General features: G+C 40.4%; 1 protein-coding gene across 1 annotated transcript; it reads left to right on the top strand.

The window, feature by feature from the left end:
• The first annotated feature begins 1,377 nt into the window (after positions 1–1,377).
• On the top strand, positions 1,378–9,261 carry LOC150086257 (deoxyribonuclease-1-like). The gene is made up of 9 exons (XM_090374840.1): positions 1,378–1,548; positions 1,653–1,741; positions 1,931–2,017; positions 2,731–2,867; positions 4,060–4,175; positions 4,881–5,035; positions 5,118–5,214; positions 6,931–6,982; positions 8,855–9,261. The coding sequence occupies exons 1-9, from the start codon at positions 1,378–1,380 to the stop codon at positions 9,259–9,261; spliced, it is 1,311 nt and encodes a 436-aa protein (XP_090230966.1).
• The last annotated feature ends 10,579 nt before the right edge of the window (positions 9,262–19,840 follow it).

The following is a 19,840-nucleotide window of genomic DNA, read 5'->3' as shown; positions in this document are numbered from 1 at the left end:
GCTTGTAAAGGTAGTAAGTAGTACACCTTAATTTTTCTCATTTACATGTTATTTTTCACATGTTATCAATTGTAGTGTATTTGAGCACATTTTCACATTCTCACGATAAAATATGTTCCATTAAATGATTTTTATACTTATACTTTACCGGCTGTCAGTTCTCACAGAAGAAAATGTTACAAATGAAGTTGCACTTGCTTGTAATCTTGGAAAACTAAGCATATTGTTTTATTCGAAAAGGATTAGTTTGACAGGAAACATCCTCAATCGTGAGTATAAGTTTATATTTAAATGTATCTGAATATATTTATCAAGCAGTGTAATTTGTGATTTATCTTGATTACATATTGACAAAGCAATCTTGATACAGTAATTAATGAATTTGCCAAATTACTGGCCTTTGTTTTCTTGATGACGATGGATGAAAATATTAAAAACGCACTGAAGTAATTCTGTTTAACATTCTCGAAAAAATCATCTAGGCCAATTAAAAACTTTTGCTAAATCTTTAGGACTAATAATAAATTATAGAAAAATTCTGTATTGGAGTTACATCAAACTTCTGAACTATGCCAAAAGGTATCAAAATGTTTTTCCCCTGACCATGTTCTATGTGTCCCAGGAGGTTGATATTTGGAAGATAGTTTATTCCTTCTCTGTATAGTCACCATCCAAAACGACACATTTCTCCCATCATTTGCGAAACTTCCTTATGCCATTTTTGTATAAGTTCTAACTTTGCTCTTTAAACCATGCTTCTATCGCAGAAATTCCCTCTGAATTTTCAAAAATGATTTCAACTGTGGAAAGAGGAAGAAGAGTGAGGTGCCAAGTTAGGAGGTTGTGACAGCAGTGTGGACTGGAGCGTTGTCGTTAAACAACAGCACATATTTCACTTCAGGTTTCCTTAATTGCTTCAGTAAGTTGCTATAGTAATGTGCATTGATGGTGGTACACTGCAAATAATCAGTGAGAAGAATACCTTAGAGGGGACTGATTGAGGTTTATATGGCTCTGAGAGGTGTTAATAAAATGAATGAAGTTTCATTGTTATAAATAATTTTTCATTGGAGACATGAAGACCGGCTTGTGAACCCATAATTTGCAAACATAATCAAGTAATCCTGGTTATCTGATCACTGCAGGGATATTGTTTTCATTTTGTTCCAAGGCAAGCAAAAATCTTTGTCCGGTTTTTGTTTGCTGGATAAAAAACGCAAGTTTCTGAAGGGTAAAAAATTCGTGCAAACCTCTGTAGACCGACCAACACATTGGACACGTGATTTTTGAAAATTCGCAAAAATTTCTCCATTTCACGTGGTTTTTAATAATTGATTCCTCCTATATCAATTATTTAGGTGACTGGAACTTAGAAGGATGTATCTTGCTGTAGTCATCATCGCAATTGCAGCGTATATAACTGGAATTACTGCCAGTGAGAAAAGAGAAAAGCCAGTGCATCCACCTCTTCGTATCGGATCATTCAATATCCAAAACCTTGGAAACAGCAAGTTCTCTAATAAACAGGTCATGGACATCATTAAGCAAGTAAGCAGATAGTTAAGTTCAATGACAATCCGTTTGAAACCATACCGGTAAACTATTAGGAATCGTTGCTCATTTAGAACTTTATGCATTTTGATTTTTTTCAGATAATTCTACGTTACGATGTCATTCTTATTCAAGAGATTGTTACACAAAATGAAGAATTAATGGAAGATTTAGTATCATCTCTAAATAAGTATGTTGCGCCTTTTGAACACCTACACTTTATTTCCAGTTAATCATTAAATTAAATTATAACTTCGGTAAATTAAAATTTATAATAATAAATAAATAAACTTAATAACCATGAACAACACGTCTTAGATTCGTTCTAACCAGAGCCTGTTGAATCTGGAAACCATAAACAATTTTATTTCTTTTATAGACTATCTGAGGATTCAGTGTACATACTAGCCATCAGCACCCGTTTGGGAAGAAACAACGCCAAGGAACAATATGCATTTATCTTTAAGTAAGCATATTATTATGTAAATCAGTAATATAGTTCTATAATCTGAAAATAATATCAACGGTTTTATGATGATTTTTATACTGAGTTGGGTCTGAACTAGCAGGTGCGTCTCCTCAGCATAAATTCTGCAGCAATTTCTGGTTAAACAAAAAACATCGCCCAAATAAGTTTCTCCGCCTTCATATTAAACCGATATGGCTCCATGTGAATTTTTTTCCCCTTTCTTCTCAAAAACCAAAGAATTTGAACAAGGAGTTAAAAGACCTGCAAAAAGACCTTGCAGAAATATTAAATAATTGTGTAAAAACTTTTCACTAAACCATGTTCTATAAAGGCCATTGGACGTTTCAAAGGGATTTAACTTTTCTCGTACGGCTAAGATATCAAGAATGGCTTTTGAGCCATGACCTGTACAAGAAATTTATTATTCACGTCCTCAGAACTGTCTTTTCAAAGTCCTAACCCCAATTTAATTATAATTAGAGTTAAAGTTCATGTCTTATTATAAAAGACAACCTAGTCTGAAGCGAAAGAAAGCAATACTCAATATTTCATTGGACTCTGTGTACTGCAATAGATAATAGTCATCTATTGCAGAGTCCAATGAAATATGACACGGTCCTTCGGTGAGGTGGAATGAATATTATTTAATATTATACATCAAGAAATAAATTCTATAAATAAAATTTTATATTCGTATTTATTTTATATAGTTATTATAGTAGTGCACTCTTGTTTTCTACTTTTAGGGAAGACAAACTGGATGTATTGGGTGCCCACGTGTATCCGGATACTGATGATTTATTTATGAGGCCTCCATACATCATACACTTCAACTCACCAACAACACGTAAGATTTTAATAATATTCTATAGTTTATAAAATCGACCATTTCCTTCCCACTCTTAAAAGATTAAATTGAAATTTTCCCATGCAGTAAATATTTAATTGCAATACTCTATTTCCAATTTATCAAATGGGAAAATCTCTTTTCTGCAATATTTTAGATTATAAATAAACTTGTTCCTTGTTCAAACTTGTTCTTCATTGGGGATTATCGCTGGTGACTCGGCTAAGATTCTAAGCCAAAGGTTAGCAGAGTTGATATAATCACAGTCCTCCCCACACTGGGTGCAAAACACTTCAGTTCGAATGCCATCAATGACATGAGGAATTTTTATCTGCCTTTTTCACAACGTAACTAAATTAGTAGGTCTCAGGAGCATGGTTTCTTCTGGAAATTCGGGTTTTTGGTCCAGCAATTTACAGACATACGGGGCAATATGGCCTCAGGTGCTGATGCGCCTAAAAACCTACAACAACCAACTAACATTAAAACCCTCTTCAAAGGAAACTATAGGTAGCCATCTCTGGCTGTTGGAATAGCCTTTTTTCCCAGTGAGTTTTCCAAGTTTTTAATATGCACAGGGCGCAGACTGGTTGGTTACCTCACGCTTTTTCAGTCACTCATATAAATAAATATAAATTAAGTTTATTTAATATTTTAAATAAACCTCATTGTTGTTAGATAAGATACAATCTCGACTATTGCCTGCGAACATTGGAAAATTCTCTTATCCTTTTGGTAGGACAGTATGCATTTCAACGAAAAAAGTATTGCAATGAGTTGGAAAGGATCCAAAATCAAAATATGTTAGTTGAAATCAGGGACATTGACCAAAGTGTTATGTTAGATGTTTCACAGATGTCGACAAGGTATTTCTGAAGATTCGCTTAACTTTATCAGCAGATAATTTTAGACTGCTTTCCCACCATAAAACTGACACGAATTTTTTAATTTTTAAACAAGCAATACTCGAAATGAATAAAACGGTTTTTCATCCCAATATTTTTTTATACTATAGTGTATTTCGTTGATCCTGTGAGAAAAAGTAACTGATATTAAAAGAGTGTAATTAATCACTGAAGAGCTGGATGTTTTTAGTTTTATATGTTAATTTTAAGTAATCTGATCTTCTTTTTTAATCACAGAGTATTCTGCAATTTTCCTCTTCTATAATTGGCGTTTGCTTATTATACAGGAGATCTGACGTCTTTCATTGCAATCGGCATCCATACTCAACCTCGGAACGCTGTTAATGAGACCAGTGCTCTTGCAAAGGTTTATGACTACGCTAAACAGCACTACAAAGTTAAGGTAAGTTGACGAAATATTTTATGAAAAGGAAACACGCAGAGATGCAAGCTATTTTTTAGAGATGTGGACATTTTTAATGCATGACAAATCACTTCTGACAATCAAATCAGAAGTATTCTGATGTGGAAAGTCATTCAATAAATCCAGAAGAAAAATTCTGCTTCTGTGTGAGTGGCCAACCCCCAAGGTTCCAATCAATATCCGAAGTTTAAAATCCACCGGGATGCTGGTTCATCTTGATGAACCAGCATCCTGGTGGCTCGCTTTCAACTCCTCATTGAGTTTATTATACGACAAATCGTGTCTCCTGAGGACTGTAGGCAGGATGTATTCTCTACTAGATCGATGCACCTAATAAAGTGTCCATTCTATGTATGTATGTCACTTTTTATTCAAAATTACCCTAACACGCTCGTTATATCGCTTTGCTCATAAGGACCTCTAGCAGACCTTGTAATCTAGGCCGCTGCATGTCCCAATGAAACACTTAAATAATCAATATCGCCTCTGCTTATTGATGCTGTTAAATCACTTTTTGCTAATATTGAAAAATTATATATGAAGCGAGAATCGAATTGGAAAAGGTACTGAACACCCGGCTACTGTGGCCCTATTAAAAACGTTTATAATCCTGTTAAATTAAATAACCGTATTAATAAAATTGGAGTGGACAAGGAATGGCAGTTAATATCGGGTTTTTTTCAGGATGCCATCATCATGGGAGATATGAACGCTGGCTGTAATAATGTACGAGTGGGTGATTGGGAAAACATTGAATTGTGGACAAGAGAAGAATTCGAGTGGCTCATTGGTCATAACATGGACACAACTGCTTACCTCACAGGTTGTCCATATGACAGGTAAATACAATTAATTTGAGTTCAGTTCTAACTGCCAATTACTCTCCTTATTTGTCTTGACATTAATGCTAATCTCTTTTAGGTTTGTGATTACGGGAGATAAAATTAAGAAAGCTGTCATCTCCTCATCTGTCAACGTGTTCGAATACAAAGATCTCTTTGGACTCACTGATAAGCAGGTAATAATACTCTCTCGCTAAAGGAAATCCTATGTATCTGTCAACTGTTCCATCCTTCTTACGTTTTCCTTTTCTTTTTTTTTTTTTCACGAGAAGATCGTGACTATTGGACAGCGCTGCCCAAACATGTTGGAAGTTATTAATCTCAAACTCGGCTGAAACGTATTTTCTATTCGCTCGACATGGTTCGTACCAGATAGCACAATACGGTATGTCACCAGAGATGCAATGGATTTATTGAGTTATAAGTTTGGCTGATATAAAGTCCAACTCCATTTCCTTCCAGATCACCTGATCTGACTGAATCTGGTTGCAATTGGTGATGGCTGTTGTAATATCAATTTTATTGAAAACAAAATTATTCAATTTCAGACTGTTATAATAGTAATAGTGTTCGCCTTATAATGCAAGGGGGCAACAGGCTTTTGCTGCACTGGCCGGGAAAAAAACAAAAAAGAGTAGATAAGAAAATACAAATTATTTGCTTCCCTCCTTACATAGATAACTAACCAGTTGACCTTTGAATTTATTCAAACTGTCAATCTCAACTACCTGTGAAGGCAACCTGTTCCAGCAATCAATAACTCGCTACCTAAATGAAAACTTCCTACAATCTGAGCTAAACCTCTTCCTCTATAAATTGAATTTATTTACACGCTTTCTTCAATTCCTTATAACAGTGAAAATTCCGTCTTCGTTCATGTTACTAACCCCTCTCAGAGCCTTATAAACCTGAATCAGATCACCTCTGAGGTGCTTGGTTGCCAAGCTTTGTAGCCCACATAATCGAAGTGTTTCCTCATACGGTAGCCCTTTTTCGGATCTCACCATGCGAGTTGCCCATCTTTGGAACCCTTCAAAAAGCTCAAAGTCGTTTTTCAAATGAGGTCTCCATACTTGAACACAATATCCCAAACGTGGTCTTACAATCTTTGTACAATGGGATTATGACCTCCCCATCTTCTGGCTGCCTGCTTACACCGCTCAGAAAACTTCATGCCTTTTCCGATTGTAACTCCCAGATCCCTTTCTTGCTCTGCTGTTTTTATTTCAACTCTACCAAGTGTATAAATTATTTAGAAGTTGTTCTCAAAATGTAAGACCTTGCATTTTTCTGAATAAAACATGGCTGCCACTTTTCTGACTATTCTTGCAGCCTGCTCAAATCATCCTGAAGGGGCGCTGGTTTGTAGTGATCATTTACTACTCTACCAATCTTTCCATATTCTGCAAATATTGGCATCAAGGGTTCTGTCCCATTGTCGATGTCGTTTATGAAAATCAGAAAGAACAGTGATCCAAGGACCGATCCTTGGGGAACTCACTTCTGACTTTACACCAACCCGAAGAATGTCCATTAATCACGCTCTTCTGCTTTCTGCCCTACAACCACCCAACAATCCACATTAGAATTTTTCCTCAGCATGTTTCAGCTTATACAATAACCTCTAATGAGAAGCCGTGTCAAATCCTTGCTAAAATCCAAATAAACTATGTCGATATTGTTCCCTACACCTAGATCATGAGTTCAGGAACCCTCAAACCACGAAGCTCTAAGGTTTACTTGAAAACCATACAAAGTATTTTGTAGAGTCCAAATTCATCCATTTTAATTTTAAATTTTTCTAATATTTTTTGTAATATTAAAAGTAAATTAAATATATCAAAGCTTTATTTTAATTTGTGTTTAATTTTCAAGGTTTTCTTTATGTGCAGGCCCAAGAAATTTCTGATCACTGGCCAATTGAAGTAGAACTACGAGGGAAAAGTAAGTAGAATTTAAGATGTTACTTGGTTTATTTCTCTCAAGGAAACTAAGGTCATGTGACATCAGTGAAATGTATCTGTCAATTGTTTGTATTATATGGTCGGCTTGCCTAATTTTCTGGATCTGTTCAGTTAAGGACCAAGGAAGAAGAATTGTGCCTTCTCAATGTTCTGCAAACATATTTGGTGACGTTGGTTAAATGCACGCACTCTGCTCCATGGTGTAAAGTTGTCATTGCATTTTGGTTTTTTAAAACGTATTTGGTCCCCAAGACAATTCAGACAGTCCACCGCTTTCAGATGTTGTTGCACTTGCATCAAAGGACCCTATGGACTTCTAAAAAAACTTGCAAACGTTTTAGCCCTCTCCGGGAGTTAATACAAAACAGATTGCTGACTTTTGGAATTTCAAACAGCCGTTTCCATATATTCCTTTGGTCCTTTGTGAAAGTGTGGTGGGTTCGCCACTTCACTTGTCACTGGTTCAGAGTGCAGTAGTAGTAGCAAATGAGGTAAGAAAGCAAGCTTATTTAGCATCACACACACACATAAAAAATAAAAATAAAATACTACACACTTCCCCATCCATGACCTCCAAAAATTTGTCTGGTTTAGAATTTGTCTTCAAGTTATTCAAACCATCTACTTCCACAAAGACAGATGGAAGCCTGTTCCAGCAGTCAACCACCCGGTGGCCAAAGGCAAATTTCGGCACATCTATCCCGCAACCATCCTTTCTCCACTTAAATTTATGTCCCCTCATGTGAGTAGTTTCAGCAAGAGGAAGAATGATATTCACATTCAGCTTACCCAATCCATGAAAGGCCTTGAACACCTCAGTCAAATCACCCCACAAGTGCCTAGTCTGCAAAAGCTGCAATTTCAAGAACTGAAGCCTTTCTAGGTAAGAGCACCCTTTATTCCCTCCACCAATCTGGTTGCACTTCTCTGCACCCGTTCCAGCAGATCTACATCCTTCCTAAAGTGAGACCTCCAGATCTGTGTACAATACTCAAGATTTGACGAAACCATGACCTTGTACAAAGGGATATCACCTCCTTATCCCTAATAGCAAACTTTCTGTATATCAATGGCAAAACCCCATGGGTTGTTCTGGCAGAATGTCTGCACTGCTCAGAGAATTTCATGCCTGATTGCACAATTCCGCTAGGTCTTTTTCATTTTGCACTATCCTGTGTATAACGTTGTGAAGTTGATACCACACAGTTGATAAGTTACTCTGGGATTACTGTTACCCGTATGCAGTACTTTGCATTTGTCAATGTTAAACTTTAACTGCCATTTTTCAGCCGATTGACTCAATTTTTCTAGATCTTGTTGCAGAAGCTCACCCTAATTATTATCTTAAACCATCCTGCAAACATTTTATCATCTGCAAACCATTGACATTAAGCCTGATATACCTTCATCAGTATCATTAATAAATATTAAAAGCAACGATGAGCCCAGTAATGAACCCTCGGGACTCATGATCCTCAGCTGCTTGGCGCGCTTAACACACAACATTACCAAGATGTGTGGAAGTACCATCCCATTCTGTTCACTATAAATTGGGTAAGGGAAAAACAGACATTAACAGAGGCAGATGCGCTCTGATCTCAATCCAACTGGGCATCCGTGGGATGAACTGGTGTTCGTAAATACCTTTTGCACTGTATTTTCTTTTTGTACTCAATTGCACTGGCTGCCCATAGTAAACATCGACCTTTTATTGACCAGCCATGTAAGATGCATTTGAATATAAATTTACTTTCAATAAATCAATGCTGCTTGATTCTAATCCTGTTTCTAGAATTATAAATTGAAGGCTGGGATTCAGCAGTTCTTGTATAATATTCGTTATCTTTAACAGTGTCGGACATTGCAGAGAAGTATCTCTGGAGTGACGTTTGCTTCACCGTCTCCGATGACAGGAAGATAAATATTTCTTCAGATCTACTCAAAGCAAGACAGTCGGTGGGATTCAAAATTGTGGTATCCAAAGACGATGATGGAAACTATCAAATGATAACTGCCACAAAAGAAGCTACAAACATGAATAAGATACTAAGTTCCCTAGCCGATTTTCAAAGCAGACATCCAGAGACTGTGACTTATGAAGCATCAGAGGCAACCAGGTACAAAGCACTTCGAGGAGCTCTACGAGATGACAGTTCATACGCCAAGAAAGGCAATCCCTATTATGTTCTTACTATTCAGTGTTTTTTCGACAGTATGACGTGTGACATCTTGTTCTGTAAAGATACGACTGTCAACTAGAGGAGCTCTACTTCGATTTGAAAATGGCCTCTTTAGGTAAAAGGTTGTAGACTGCTGAAGTAGATCATCAATCAGTTTTATTGTCATTAGAAATACTAGACTGAAATAAAGATATTTTCAAAAAACTTCAATCTAAAGTTTGTTTAATACACTAAATGGACAGAAATCATGGAACACTTACCTAGTAGCAGGTAGGTCCACCTTTCTCCCGGATAAGGGCAGTTACACTGCGAGGCATTGAGTCCACTAGTTCACGAAAGCGTTCCACAGGTATTTCCATCCATGCTTGCTGCACCGCTGTCCGTCGCATTCCTGGGTGGAGGATCCAAAGCTCGAACGGACCTTTCTTCAGTGTCCCAAAGATGTTCCATAGGGTTCATGTCCGATGAACAGGGAGGCCATGGTGGTAAAATCTGCGGAATGCTCTTCGAACCATGTTCTAGTCACCACTGCTCTGTGGGAGTCGCATTGTCCTGCTGGAAAAGTCCCTTTCCCTGTGGGTGCACGATGACCATGAAGGGATGCAGATGGTCTGCAAGGATGGACACGTAACCTGGACCGTTCTGAGATGCGTCTAGACGTACCAGAGGTCCCAACGTGTGCCAATTGAACACGCCCCAGACCATTACCGACCATGGTAATGGCCGTTAATGGTCTGAGGCGTATTCAGTTGGCACCTGCCTGAACAGTTCCTTGTTGAAATGACAGGTACATAGCTTCGTGCGGTTTCCGCCAGATGCGCACCTCCGTCAGCTCGAAATAACTGCAAACGGGACTCATCAGACCCGTTCCAATCATCCAAGGTCCATGGATGGCGCATTCCCGATACACTCTTGATACTGTCGAACGGAGACAGTGCAATTTTTGTACCACCTCCGCGATAGAGTGACCCATGCGTCGGGCACCCACTATCATCCCTCTTTCAAAGTCGGTTAACCTCACGACGTTTATCCACACTGACATCGAATTACCGTCTATGTGAATGCAGTGACGCAGTGTATCTATATACCTGCCAAGCGGTGGGTTTGTCCACTAGCAAGAGGGGGTGACAGCGTGGCGTTTTCCAGGAACCAAGTACACCACGAATTCTGTCCTTTCAGTGTACACTACGTTTTTATACCTGTGCTCGGATTTGTCATCGGGTGTAGAAATGATGAGAAATCAAAGTAAATATTTATGTTATACTGAAGAATAAAAAATTCGGAAAAGGTAGTTAAGTAAAACAACTAACTCCGTTCATTTTCGCTAATGCACTGAATATCAGCTACACGAAACCAGGAGATCATTTCGAGTAGTTTAGAAAAATAATTCCTTAACGTTAAAAATAATAATAATTCCTTAAAGTGGAGGAAACATTATGCTACCTTACATTGTTCTTTGCATTTTCACTATGTGAGAAACATACAGGAAAAGCCGCAAACGTTTCGAAGAACAATTGTCTGGTTCTTCATCAGAACACTGTTCGAAGAAGTATAATTTAGAAATTTTCTAAAACCTGTGAACTCAAGCCCATAAAGATAAAATGCGAAACCCTATGTTTCGAAGTCAATGGAAAATTTATCAGTTGCTGTGTTGATCACTGATGGGGTAGGGGGAGGTAAGGTGCTTTGCTTAACATCTATTCATTATAATTGGAATTGTCTAAATAATTTCAACAAGAATACGTTCGGTTGGCTTTGAATTAGCAACACCCTGCTGTGTAAGAAAGCACAGGTCAGTGACGCTGGTGAAGGTTCAAAGTCGGGAACGGCCAATAGTTCGACGTCAGTTAAGTGCTTCCGTTCTGTGGCGTCACGAATCTAATGTGTATAGCTGAATAGCGGTCGAACAACCAGTGAAGGGTCACACGTGGGACAGTCACGTGAGAGCGATCCCATTGCGAGCATCGTATATAGTAGTAGTGTTAGGGTTAGGCGCCACCTGTGATTTCTCACATCTGCGCCATATGTACGCTGTGAAGAAATACAGAACTACTGTAAATGCCAGAAAAGTGTTGTCTGTTGTATATGACATATTGCGTTAGGTTCTGTTGGGTGTCCTGGCATTTGGCCGCAGGGCCCCTGGTGGGACCTCACGTTGCCGCACACACCGCTAGGAGGTAGCCAGGCTGCCCATTATTCTCTGGCTGGTCTCCCGCCAGGGTCGCCTGAGCGTCCTGGACGAAGACCAAGTTAAAAAAAAAAAATAGAGAGGAAGAGAAGAGAAGAGAAGGCCTGGGGAACAAGAGGAAGAGGGGTCTGAATGTGAGGAACAAGCTAAAGTGGACAGATAGAGAAGGCAGTCCACCTGAGTAAGGAGAAATAGGGGATGGGTAAAGTGTAAAGTGTAAAGTGTGTTTGGTGTCAAGCGGCACCAGGGGTTTCCCCCATCTCCGCATTGCTTGCATTGTGATGGGTGTGCCAGTTTACTGGAAATGCCAGAGATTCAAAAGTGTATGGATATTGTACATGTGTAGTGTCGTGTACCGTTGTTCATCTGGTCATTTAGCCGCTGGACCCCTACTGAAGCCCAACGTTGCCCCACTTTAGCCCCGTGGAGGCAGACCAGGAAACACCAGTCGACTAAGATTTACTCTGGCAGGTCCTGCCACCTAATTTCCTGAGATTTCAGTGGCTAGGACCTTTAAAAAAAAAAAAAAAAAAAAAAAAAAATATATATATATATATATATATATAAACAAATATATATATATATATATACATACATATAAAACACACACAGGTGTATATATATATATATACATATACATGCCACACACAAACATATATACACACCCTCTATGCGCTTGCGTGGCAGGGAGGCGCTAGGAATGGGAGGCCGAGAGTAGTGGGCGAAGGTGATTTTAGATTGTGTGGGGCATTGCGTGCAGGTAGAGTGGGGAGTAGATTGAAGACTGGGGGGGAAAGGCAGAGACATGGAGCCGATAGAGAAGACAGCTCCAGTTTACAGTGGGGCAAGCCCATGCCCCACCAGAGAGTAAGAATGGGGGTGGCGCGTGGGGGGGATACGGTGGAACCGTCACCTCCCCCACCCACCGGGGAGGGGTGGAATAGTTGAGACAGGCAAGGGAGCTGGCTCAGGTCGCCAATACGGCGTGCATGCAGAGACTGCGATTTGTTCATGTGGCATTTGGTATAGACTAGTAGGATTGAGCCACTTGTAGGATTTAACTCCTCCTACAGGGGATGGGTAGAGGGATCAAAAGTCACAGGGGCAGGCGCCACTGTGCGAGTGCCAAAGGCCAAGCACTCTGTGGGGGTCAGCTTTTCAAGGAGTGCCAACCATGATGATGCCAGCATAGTATTTTAATCTTCAGTCTTACTCTTTTATCAGTTGGGAAAATGCTGTCCGACCCCAGTTTGTGTTTGTACATGAGGGTCGTTGTTCTGAGCAGCTCTAAGTTCAGCAAACTTTGCCCGTCTGATGGTAAAGACAGCTTGTGCGTAACTCGTTAAGGCTTTGTATGTTGTTTCATTCTGAAGCAGGTATGTTTCATGGTTACGAGGGTTCTCCTCGATTTCAGTAAAAAAATTGAGCCTGCAATCATCGTAAGCAGGGCACTCATACATGACATGCTCCCATGACTCCTCTTCGCCACAGTGGCAGAATGGATTGCTTTCAATTCCCATTGCTGTCAATATTTGTTGAAAGGGCCCATGTCCTGTGATCAGGAATGTAACTTGCAGACCAGGTGACAACCAGGAAGGAGACTTCGGGAAAGTCATGTCAATGGATGGGAGGAATCTTCTGGTAATTTCTCCTTTGGGCGTGGTTTCCCATGAATGCTGCCAAATTTCTTGAAGGTGTGTGAAGATACGTTTTCTTTCTTGTTTCAGGTCATTGGTAAGCTGCAGTTGAAGATTTAACAACTGTGTCGGAATTCCCTTCTTTAATCGATGGTAAAGTCCCCTTTTAATCACCTCAAGATAGAGTGGCAAGCATCCAGTAATAACCTGTAGGGCAGGGGTGCTGACAGTGCGACATGCCCTGCAGATAGATAACATCATGAATCTTTGTATTGAGTCAGGTTTACGCTTGTTCTTTTCCAGGATGGCCTTTGTACACCAAACTGAGGCTCCATAACACACAATTGGGAGAAACGCCGCTTTATAGATGAGAGACAAAGCTTTATGCTTCAAACCCCAGTCCGCTCTGCTGACTCTTCTTATCATGGCCGTATACTTTCGGATTTTTGTGGATAAGTACTTCAGATGAGAGTGAAAGGTAAGACCGGTGTCAATGTAGATTCCCAGGTATTTGACTTCTGTGTAGAGACGTATAGGGATGTTATCTAACTTCATTGTTGGAGGCCTGCGTATTTGTAGCTTTCCCTTGAGGAGAATCGATTTTGTTTTCTCACCAGAAATTGAGAGGTTGTGGAGTGCTGCCCAGTTTTGGACCTTTTCCAGAGCTGTATTTGCTTTTGCTTCCAGTGCCGCTCTTGTATCACCTTGCACCACTAGAACAAGATCATCAGCGAAGGCTAAGGGTCTGGCTCCACCCAGGTCAAACCCCAGGAACTCGTCCAGAACAATGGACCAGAGGAATGGCCCAAGGACAGAGCCCTGGGGGCAACCCCGGTGAACGCATCTTGTCATAGTCTGGTGTTTGTTTACAATTTGTAATTTTCTATTGCTGAGATAGGATTTTAGACTATTGTATAGGTTTTTGGAGGTGGTTTTTGCCTGCCGAAGCCTCCGAAGGACCGTATGTCTCGTCTCGTAACACAGCAGCGACGCAGCACAGTGGCCCAACTAACCACCCGGCGCAACGTAAGAACAGCGAGACCAACATGCGCCACACATTAACTCGTATAGGCTATGGCCATCAAGGGCGCCCATGCTCACTTCGAGACACAAGAAACTGTACCTTGCATGGGCACGTCAGCACCAACAGTAGACCACCGACATGTGAAAATCTGTCGTCTGGTCTGAGGAATCCTGTTTCCAACTCTATCATGCTGATGGGCGTATCCATATTTGGAGAAAGCAATTGTGAGGCCATGGCACCCGGATTCACTGTTGGTATCTGGCTGGCTTGTGGCAGTGGTGTTATTGTTTGGTTTACAGAGTTTTGTATACCTGCACAATTAAACAAGTTGGAGATGGATTATATCTGGGAGCTACCATAGACAGGGTACACATACACATATACATACCTTTCTTCACTGGCCAAGTACCCTTCATGATGACTGTACACACAGAACTTTGGCGTCTACCAACAAGACAATTCACCATGCCACAGGACATAGGTTACCGACTGGTTTCAGAAACATTACGATGAATCCATCGTTCTCCCATGGCTGCCCACCTCATCCGATCTCAACCCAATTGGGCTTGAATATGACATTCAATGCTACGACCATCCACCTGACAATGTGTGGTCATTACTGGACGCATTGTGCAACGCATGTGCAGCTCGACTGCAGAACGCCATGCAGCACCTTGTGGAATCCATTTCAAAACATGTACAGGCTCTGTTATGAGCAAAAGGTGCCTCCAAGACCAAAGCCAACTCAGTGTATATTTAGAATTACCGATGGAAGTTTACTAAATACATCAGTGATTTTTTCCAGTTAATTTAGCTTTCATACTTTGGACCTTGGTGAGAGTATGGTTTGTATGTTTGGATTCGACCCAATCATACTTCAACTTCAAAAGAAGAAGATAATGGATAAAGTAAACCTTCAATTCTCCTTGGCATACCTTCTTCGAAGTGCCGGTAGGAGTTGGCTAGAATTCGCCAATCTTATTTCTGCAAAGAACGTTATTTCATCTGGAGACAACAAGGAATGTGATACCATCCGTCGAACGTGAAACGGACACTTAAGGTGGACGCGGTGTTCTCGTGTGGGGTGGAATAATGATCACCGGCAATACCCCTCTTCATGTTTTTGTCTCTCTTATTTCTTAAAAGATCCTCGAACCATATAAGCGAATTTTTAGCAGTGCGGTTGGCCAAGATTTTCTTTTCATGCATGCCATCGCCCCTGCCCATAGAACTCAAGTGGTGGAGGAATATCTTGAAACTGAAGATATCCAACGTCTGCCATGGCCAGCACGATCAACAGATTTAATCCGATGGAACATGAGTCACACGCCCTTGAGCATTGCACGCCGACAGCCAACTCCTCGGTCACTTGATGAGCTGAGGTCTGCGCTGGTGGAAGAATGGGACTTGTTGCCACTGAATCTCAAAGATACCCTTATATCGAGCATGGTACACCGCTGTCAGGCTAGCCGTTGGAGAGATCATATGCCATACTGATATCATGTGACCGTATTTTCAAGCATCTTGTATCAACTTCTGTAATGTGACCTTTTTGATAATTCTTATATAACCCCTAAAATGTCCCCTGATACCTGATACTGTTCTTCCTCGATTTAAATGTATGGCCCCTTGTGTGTGTTTTCTGAACGCACATTAGAAGCCAATATGGCTTCTAACGTACTGCTTCTGCATAGGCAGACCCAGAAGATTTATATTGGTGTCTCAGAACCGATACACATGCAGCAGAACTTCTGACTCCACAGCGTTCGTGGAGGGGGTATTCGACTACTTTTAGTCACTTAGTATAGGTTAACTCTGCTTGGCTGTTTGGAGAAATCCTCCTGTGGTAGTATTCTGTTACTGATCATGTAACCACAAAATACAATCAATTATTCATACGTGACGCACATGCAGTTTCCTTCCTTGTCCTATCGTCCAGTTCCTTTAACTCGACACCTCGTCTTTGAAATGAGAATTGAGGGAAATTACACTCACTGGCCAAAAAATTGGAAACCTTAATTCATATCTAATAGGGCCACCTTTTTCCCAAAATTACAGCCCATACAAGTCGTGGCATGGATTCCACAGGGTGTCTAAAGGAGTCATGCTCTACATTTGACCATGCGTCCATCAGAATATTTGAACTGTCTTAATTGGATTCAGATGTGGAGAATTAGGAGGCCAGAATAGATATTGGAAGTCTTGGGAATGTCCCTCCAACCATTCAGATAAAATTTTTGCACAGTAGATAATTGCGTTGTTTTGACAGGATCCATTGCAATTCGGATAAATGAAGCATTTCAGTGAAATTAGTCTGATACGAGAAAGATATTCATTGGAGGTTACACGGCCTTCTAACGATATGAGTGGACTCAATCTACCAACAGAACAAACTATGATGCCACCTCCAGCCACTTGAGGGCATAGTGTGCATAGCGTTAGGGTCATGCGCCACCTGTGGTTTTCCACATCTACGCTGTGAAGAAATACAGCACTACTATAAATGCCAACAAGGTGTTGTATTGAATGTGTGGTATTACATTGGGTTCTGTTATGTCCTGGCATTTAGCCACAGGGCCCATGGTGGAACCTCACGTTGCCCGCACACACCGCTAGAAGGTAGCCAGGCAGCCCATTATTCTTTGGCTTGTCCAACCATTTCAGTGGTGCTGCTGAGATAGTCTGGATGCAGGGTTGCAGGCTCTCATGGGGTTCACACATGCAAGTTGTGTAAGTTTGAATTTTATAAGAAGTATCGCTGACGCTTCCTTGTGATAATTTCTATAAAGTTGGTTTGGTTTCTTGTTGTTGTAATAGGGTTTTAGAGCAGCAGTGACTTAGTGATGGCCGTATTACTCATTGTCTGTAATTTATGTGTGTTCTAAGGTCAATTTTCTGTTTGCTGGACGAAAAATCCGAATTTCAGAGGAAAAAACCGTGCTACCTCCGCCTCAGGCCGATTAACTCAGCCACGTTGCGAAAAAACCCATAAAAATACCTCCCGTCATTGATGGGACTCATTCTCAGATCTTTTCCATAGGTCCTATTATCATCCTGAATGGTAAAATTACTGCCACTGATATTCTGAGTGACGAAGTTCATTCCATGGCGCAAACATTGTTTCCCACAAATGATGCCACCTTTCAAGATAATGCCCAAATCGACTCAGCCAGATATGTTCAATGTTCGTCTGAGAAGCATCTCCCACGGTCTGCCCAATCACTAGACTTAAACGCTATCGAGCCACTGTGGGCATGTTTGGAGAGGAGAATGAGAAGAAGATTTCGTCCACCTTCTTCTCTGAAGGAGCTTGAAACGTTTCTCTAAGAATAATGGTCCAATATTCCTCTTAAGACAGTTCAAGATTTATTTAAATATATTCCACTTAAAATATAAGCTGTTTTAAAAGCACGGATGGCCCAACACCACATTAGAGCATAGCTGAATCTCTTATCAGAGGTTTTTCCATTATTTTGGAAACCCCTGTATTTTGTATCTCCATTCACTGATGAGGAAGCGAGGGGATATACCAAGTTGTAAATCGAAGCTTAATGATTTTGTGATAACTGATGGGAGAATGGATGAAAAATCTTTGAAGTGGGTGAAGTTATTGAAGCGGATATTTGGAATAAATTTAAGGAAAGATTATTAGTGAGGATGGAGAGATGATAATAGGTAGTTTTTTTGCTAATGCTCTATCACCTTTCTTTGCGTTATTTTCACTACTGATATCAATACTAACGTGGGAATATCGTATAGATTCACTAATAAATTGGTAAGGCAGTGTATTATAATATACTATGTTATACACTGTATATAAGACTAATCCTTTGAAAATATTAACAACCGAAACGTTAATCTTTGGCAATAAGAATAAGATGAAATGCATATTTTGATCAAAAGTTCCTCCTACACTTGCAGACATCATACATCAATTTTCACGCGCGCGATATTCGGATTCCAGGACAGGATCGATTACAAATGTACACGAACTTGCTATTTTAGAAAAGTTCGCCCTTCAAGCACTACACTTTGGACACCCCTTTTACATTCTTAAACCAAACGTGCTTTTTGCGCGCCAACGCCCTGCATGTCTTCAAGAAACAGAATCATTATGTCTTCAAGAAACAGAGGGTGGGTATATAAGTCGCACGTTCTTGGAAGCCTTGACTGAAACTTTTATCGTTTTCATCGCCAAAGTATTCAAGGATCAAAAGGGTCCGTAATCGTGAGTATAAATTTTTAATTTATTTAAACGCACCTGAACAAAACCAACAAACAAAATTATGAGTGTCAATGTTTGATTCTATTTTACCAAGTAACTCTGAGAGACATATTTTAAAGTACTCCTGTTTAACTGAGAAAACTCTCTTTTGTTCTACACTTGTAAAATATTTTCTGTCTACTGGATGAAAAATCCGAGTTTGCGGGAGAAAAAAACCATGCTACCCTCGCCTGAGACCGACTGACTCAGCCATGTTTTGAAAAAAGGCCCATAAAAATTCTTCATGTCATCGACGCGACTCGAACTCGGGTCTTTTCCACCCAGTGTGGGGAGGACCACAATTCTGCCTACTGTGCTACCCACGAGGGCAACCCAGTGAGTTTCATTCAGACTTGTCAAGACAATTCTAATTTCCTTTGGCGCCTCCGTAGCCAGGTGGGAAGGAGCAGCAGTGCGTAGCACACGCTTCTTGATTAGACCGGGGTTCGAGCCCGTCACCACCAAATATGGAGGGTGCGGAAAGGTCAGGGAATGACCACCGCATATCCCGGAGCAATATGGCCTTAGTTGCTAATGCTCCTAAAAACCAAAATAACTAACTAACTCTAATTTCCTTGAGTGTATTGTCACTGGAGATGAGTGTTGCGTGCTTCAACTTACAGATGCTGCAAAGACAACTAAAGTGCATTTTCCAAGAGAAGCCACAATTTCGAGAGAAACGCAGCTGGTTCTCGATTGATGACAATGCCCATCCCAATTTGCACTTGTTGTGAAGACATTTCTGACGAAACATGGCATTGTATAGATCAACCATCCACACTACTGCCCCAAGCTAGCACCAACGGACTTCTTCCTCTTTCTCAAGGTGAAAACTGCCCTCAAAGAGATTCCAGGATGTTGAGGACATAAAGAAAAATGTAACCACTGACCTGAACATCGTCCCTTTGGATGCCTTTCCTGACTCTTTTCAGAAACTCTTAGTGCAGTGTAATAAGTGCATTCAATCAGTTGGCGATTTCTTTGAATATAAATAAAAACATTTTTGAGCTCCTTGACTTTGTGTGTTCTTTTTGTTGCACCAATCAGAGAACTTAATTTCCAAATCTCGGTCCTCGTGTGTGACAAAGTTGGTAGATTCGCATTTCTGTCAACACCGGCTGGAAAAGACCCGAGTTCGAATCCGGTCAATAACACGAAGAATTTTTATGTTCCTTTTTCACAACGTGCCTGAGTTAGCCGGCCTGAGGCGAGAGTAGCATGGATTTTTCTCCCGGAAACTCGGGTTTTTCGTCCAGCAAACAGGAAATCGACCACAGAACATACGCAATCCACATGGACCATGACAAAATTGTTTATTGTCACAATGACAACGTCTCTCTTTTATGTATTTTAGCCTTATCATTATAAATCAATCCTTTTTTCAATTATTTAGGTGAATTACACTAAGGAAGGATGTCTCTTGGTGTAGTAATCTTTACACTTGCAGTTTATGCAACTGAGACTGCGCTTGGTGAGCAAGATAAAAAGTTGGTTTACCCACCTGTACTCATTGGCTCATTCAACATACCAGACTTTGGAAAGAGC

Source organism: Mastigoproctus giganteus, chromosome 5 (assembly GCF_048544385.1).
Source record: "Mastigoproctus giganteus isolate SK-2022 chromosome 5, ASM4854438v1, whole genome shotgun sequence".
Taxonomy (NCBI): Eukaryota; Metazoa; Arthropoda; class Arachnida; order Uropygi; family Thelyphonidae; genus Mastigoproctus; species Mastigoproctus giganteus.
Note: the sequence above shows the minus strand (reverse complement) of the source record. Positions and strands in the feature narration are given on the sequence as shown.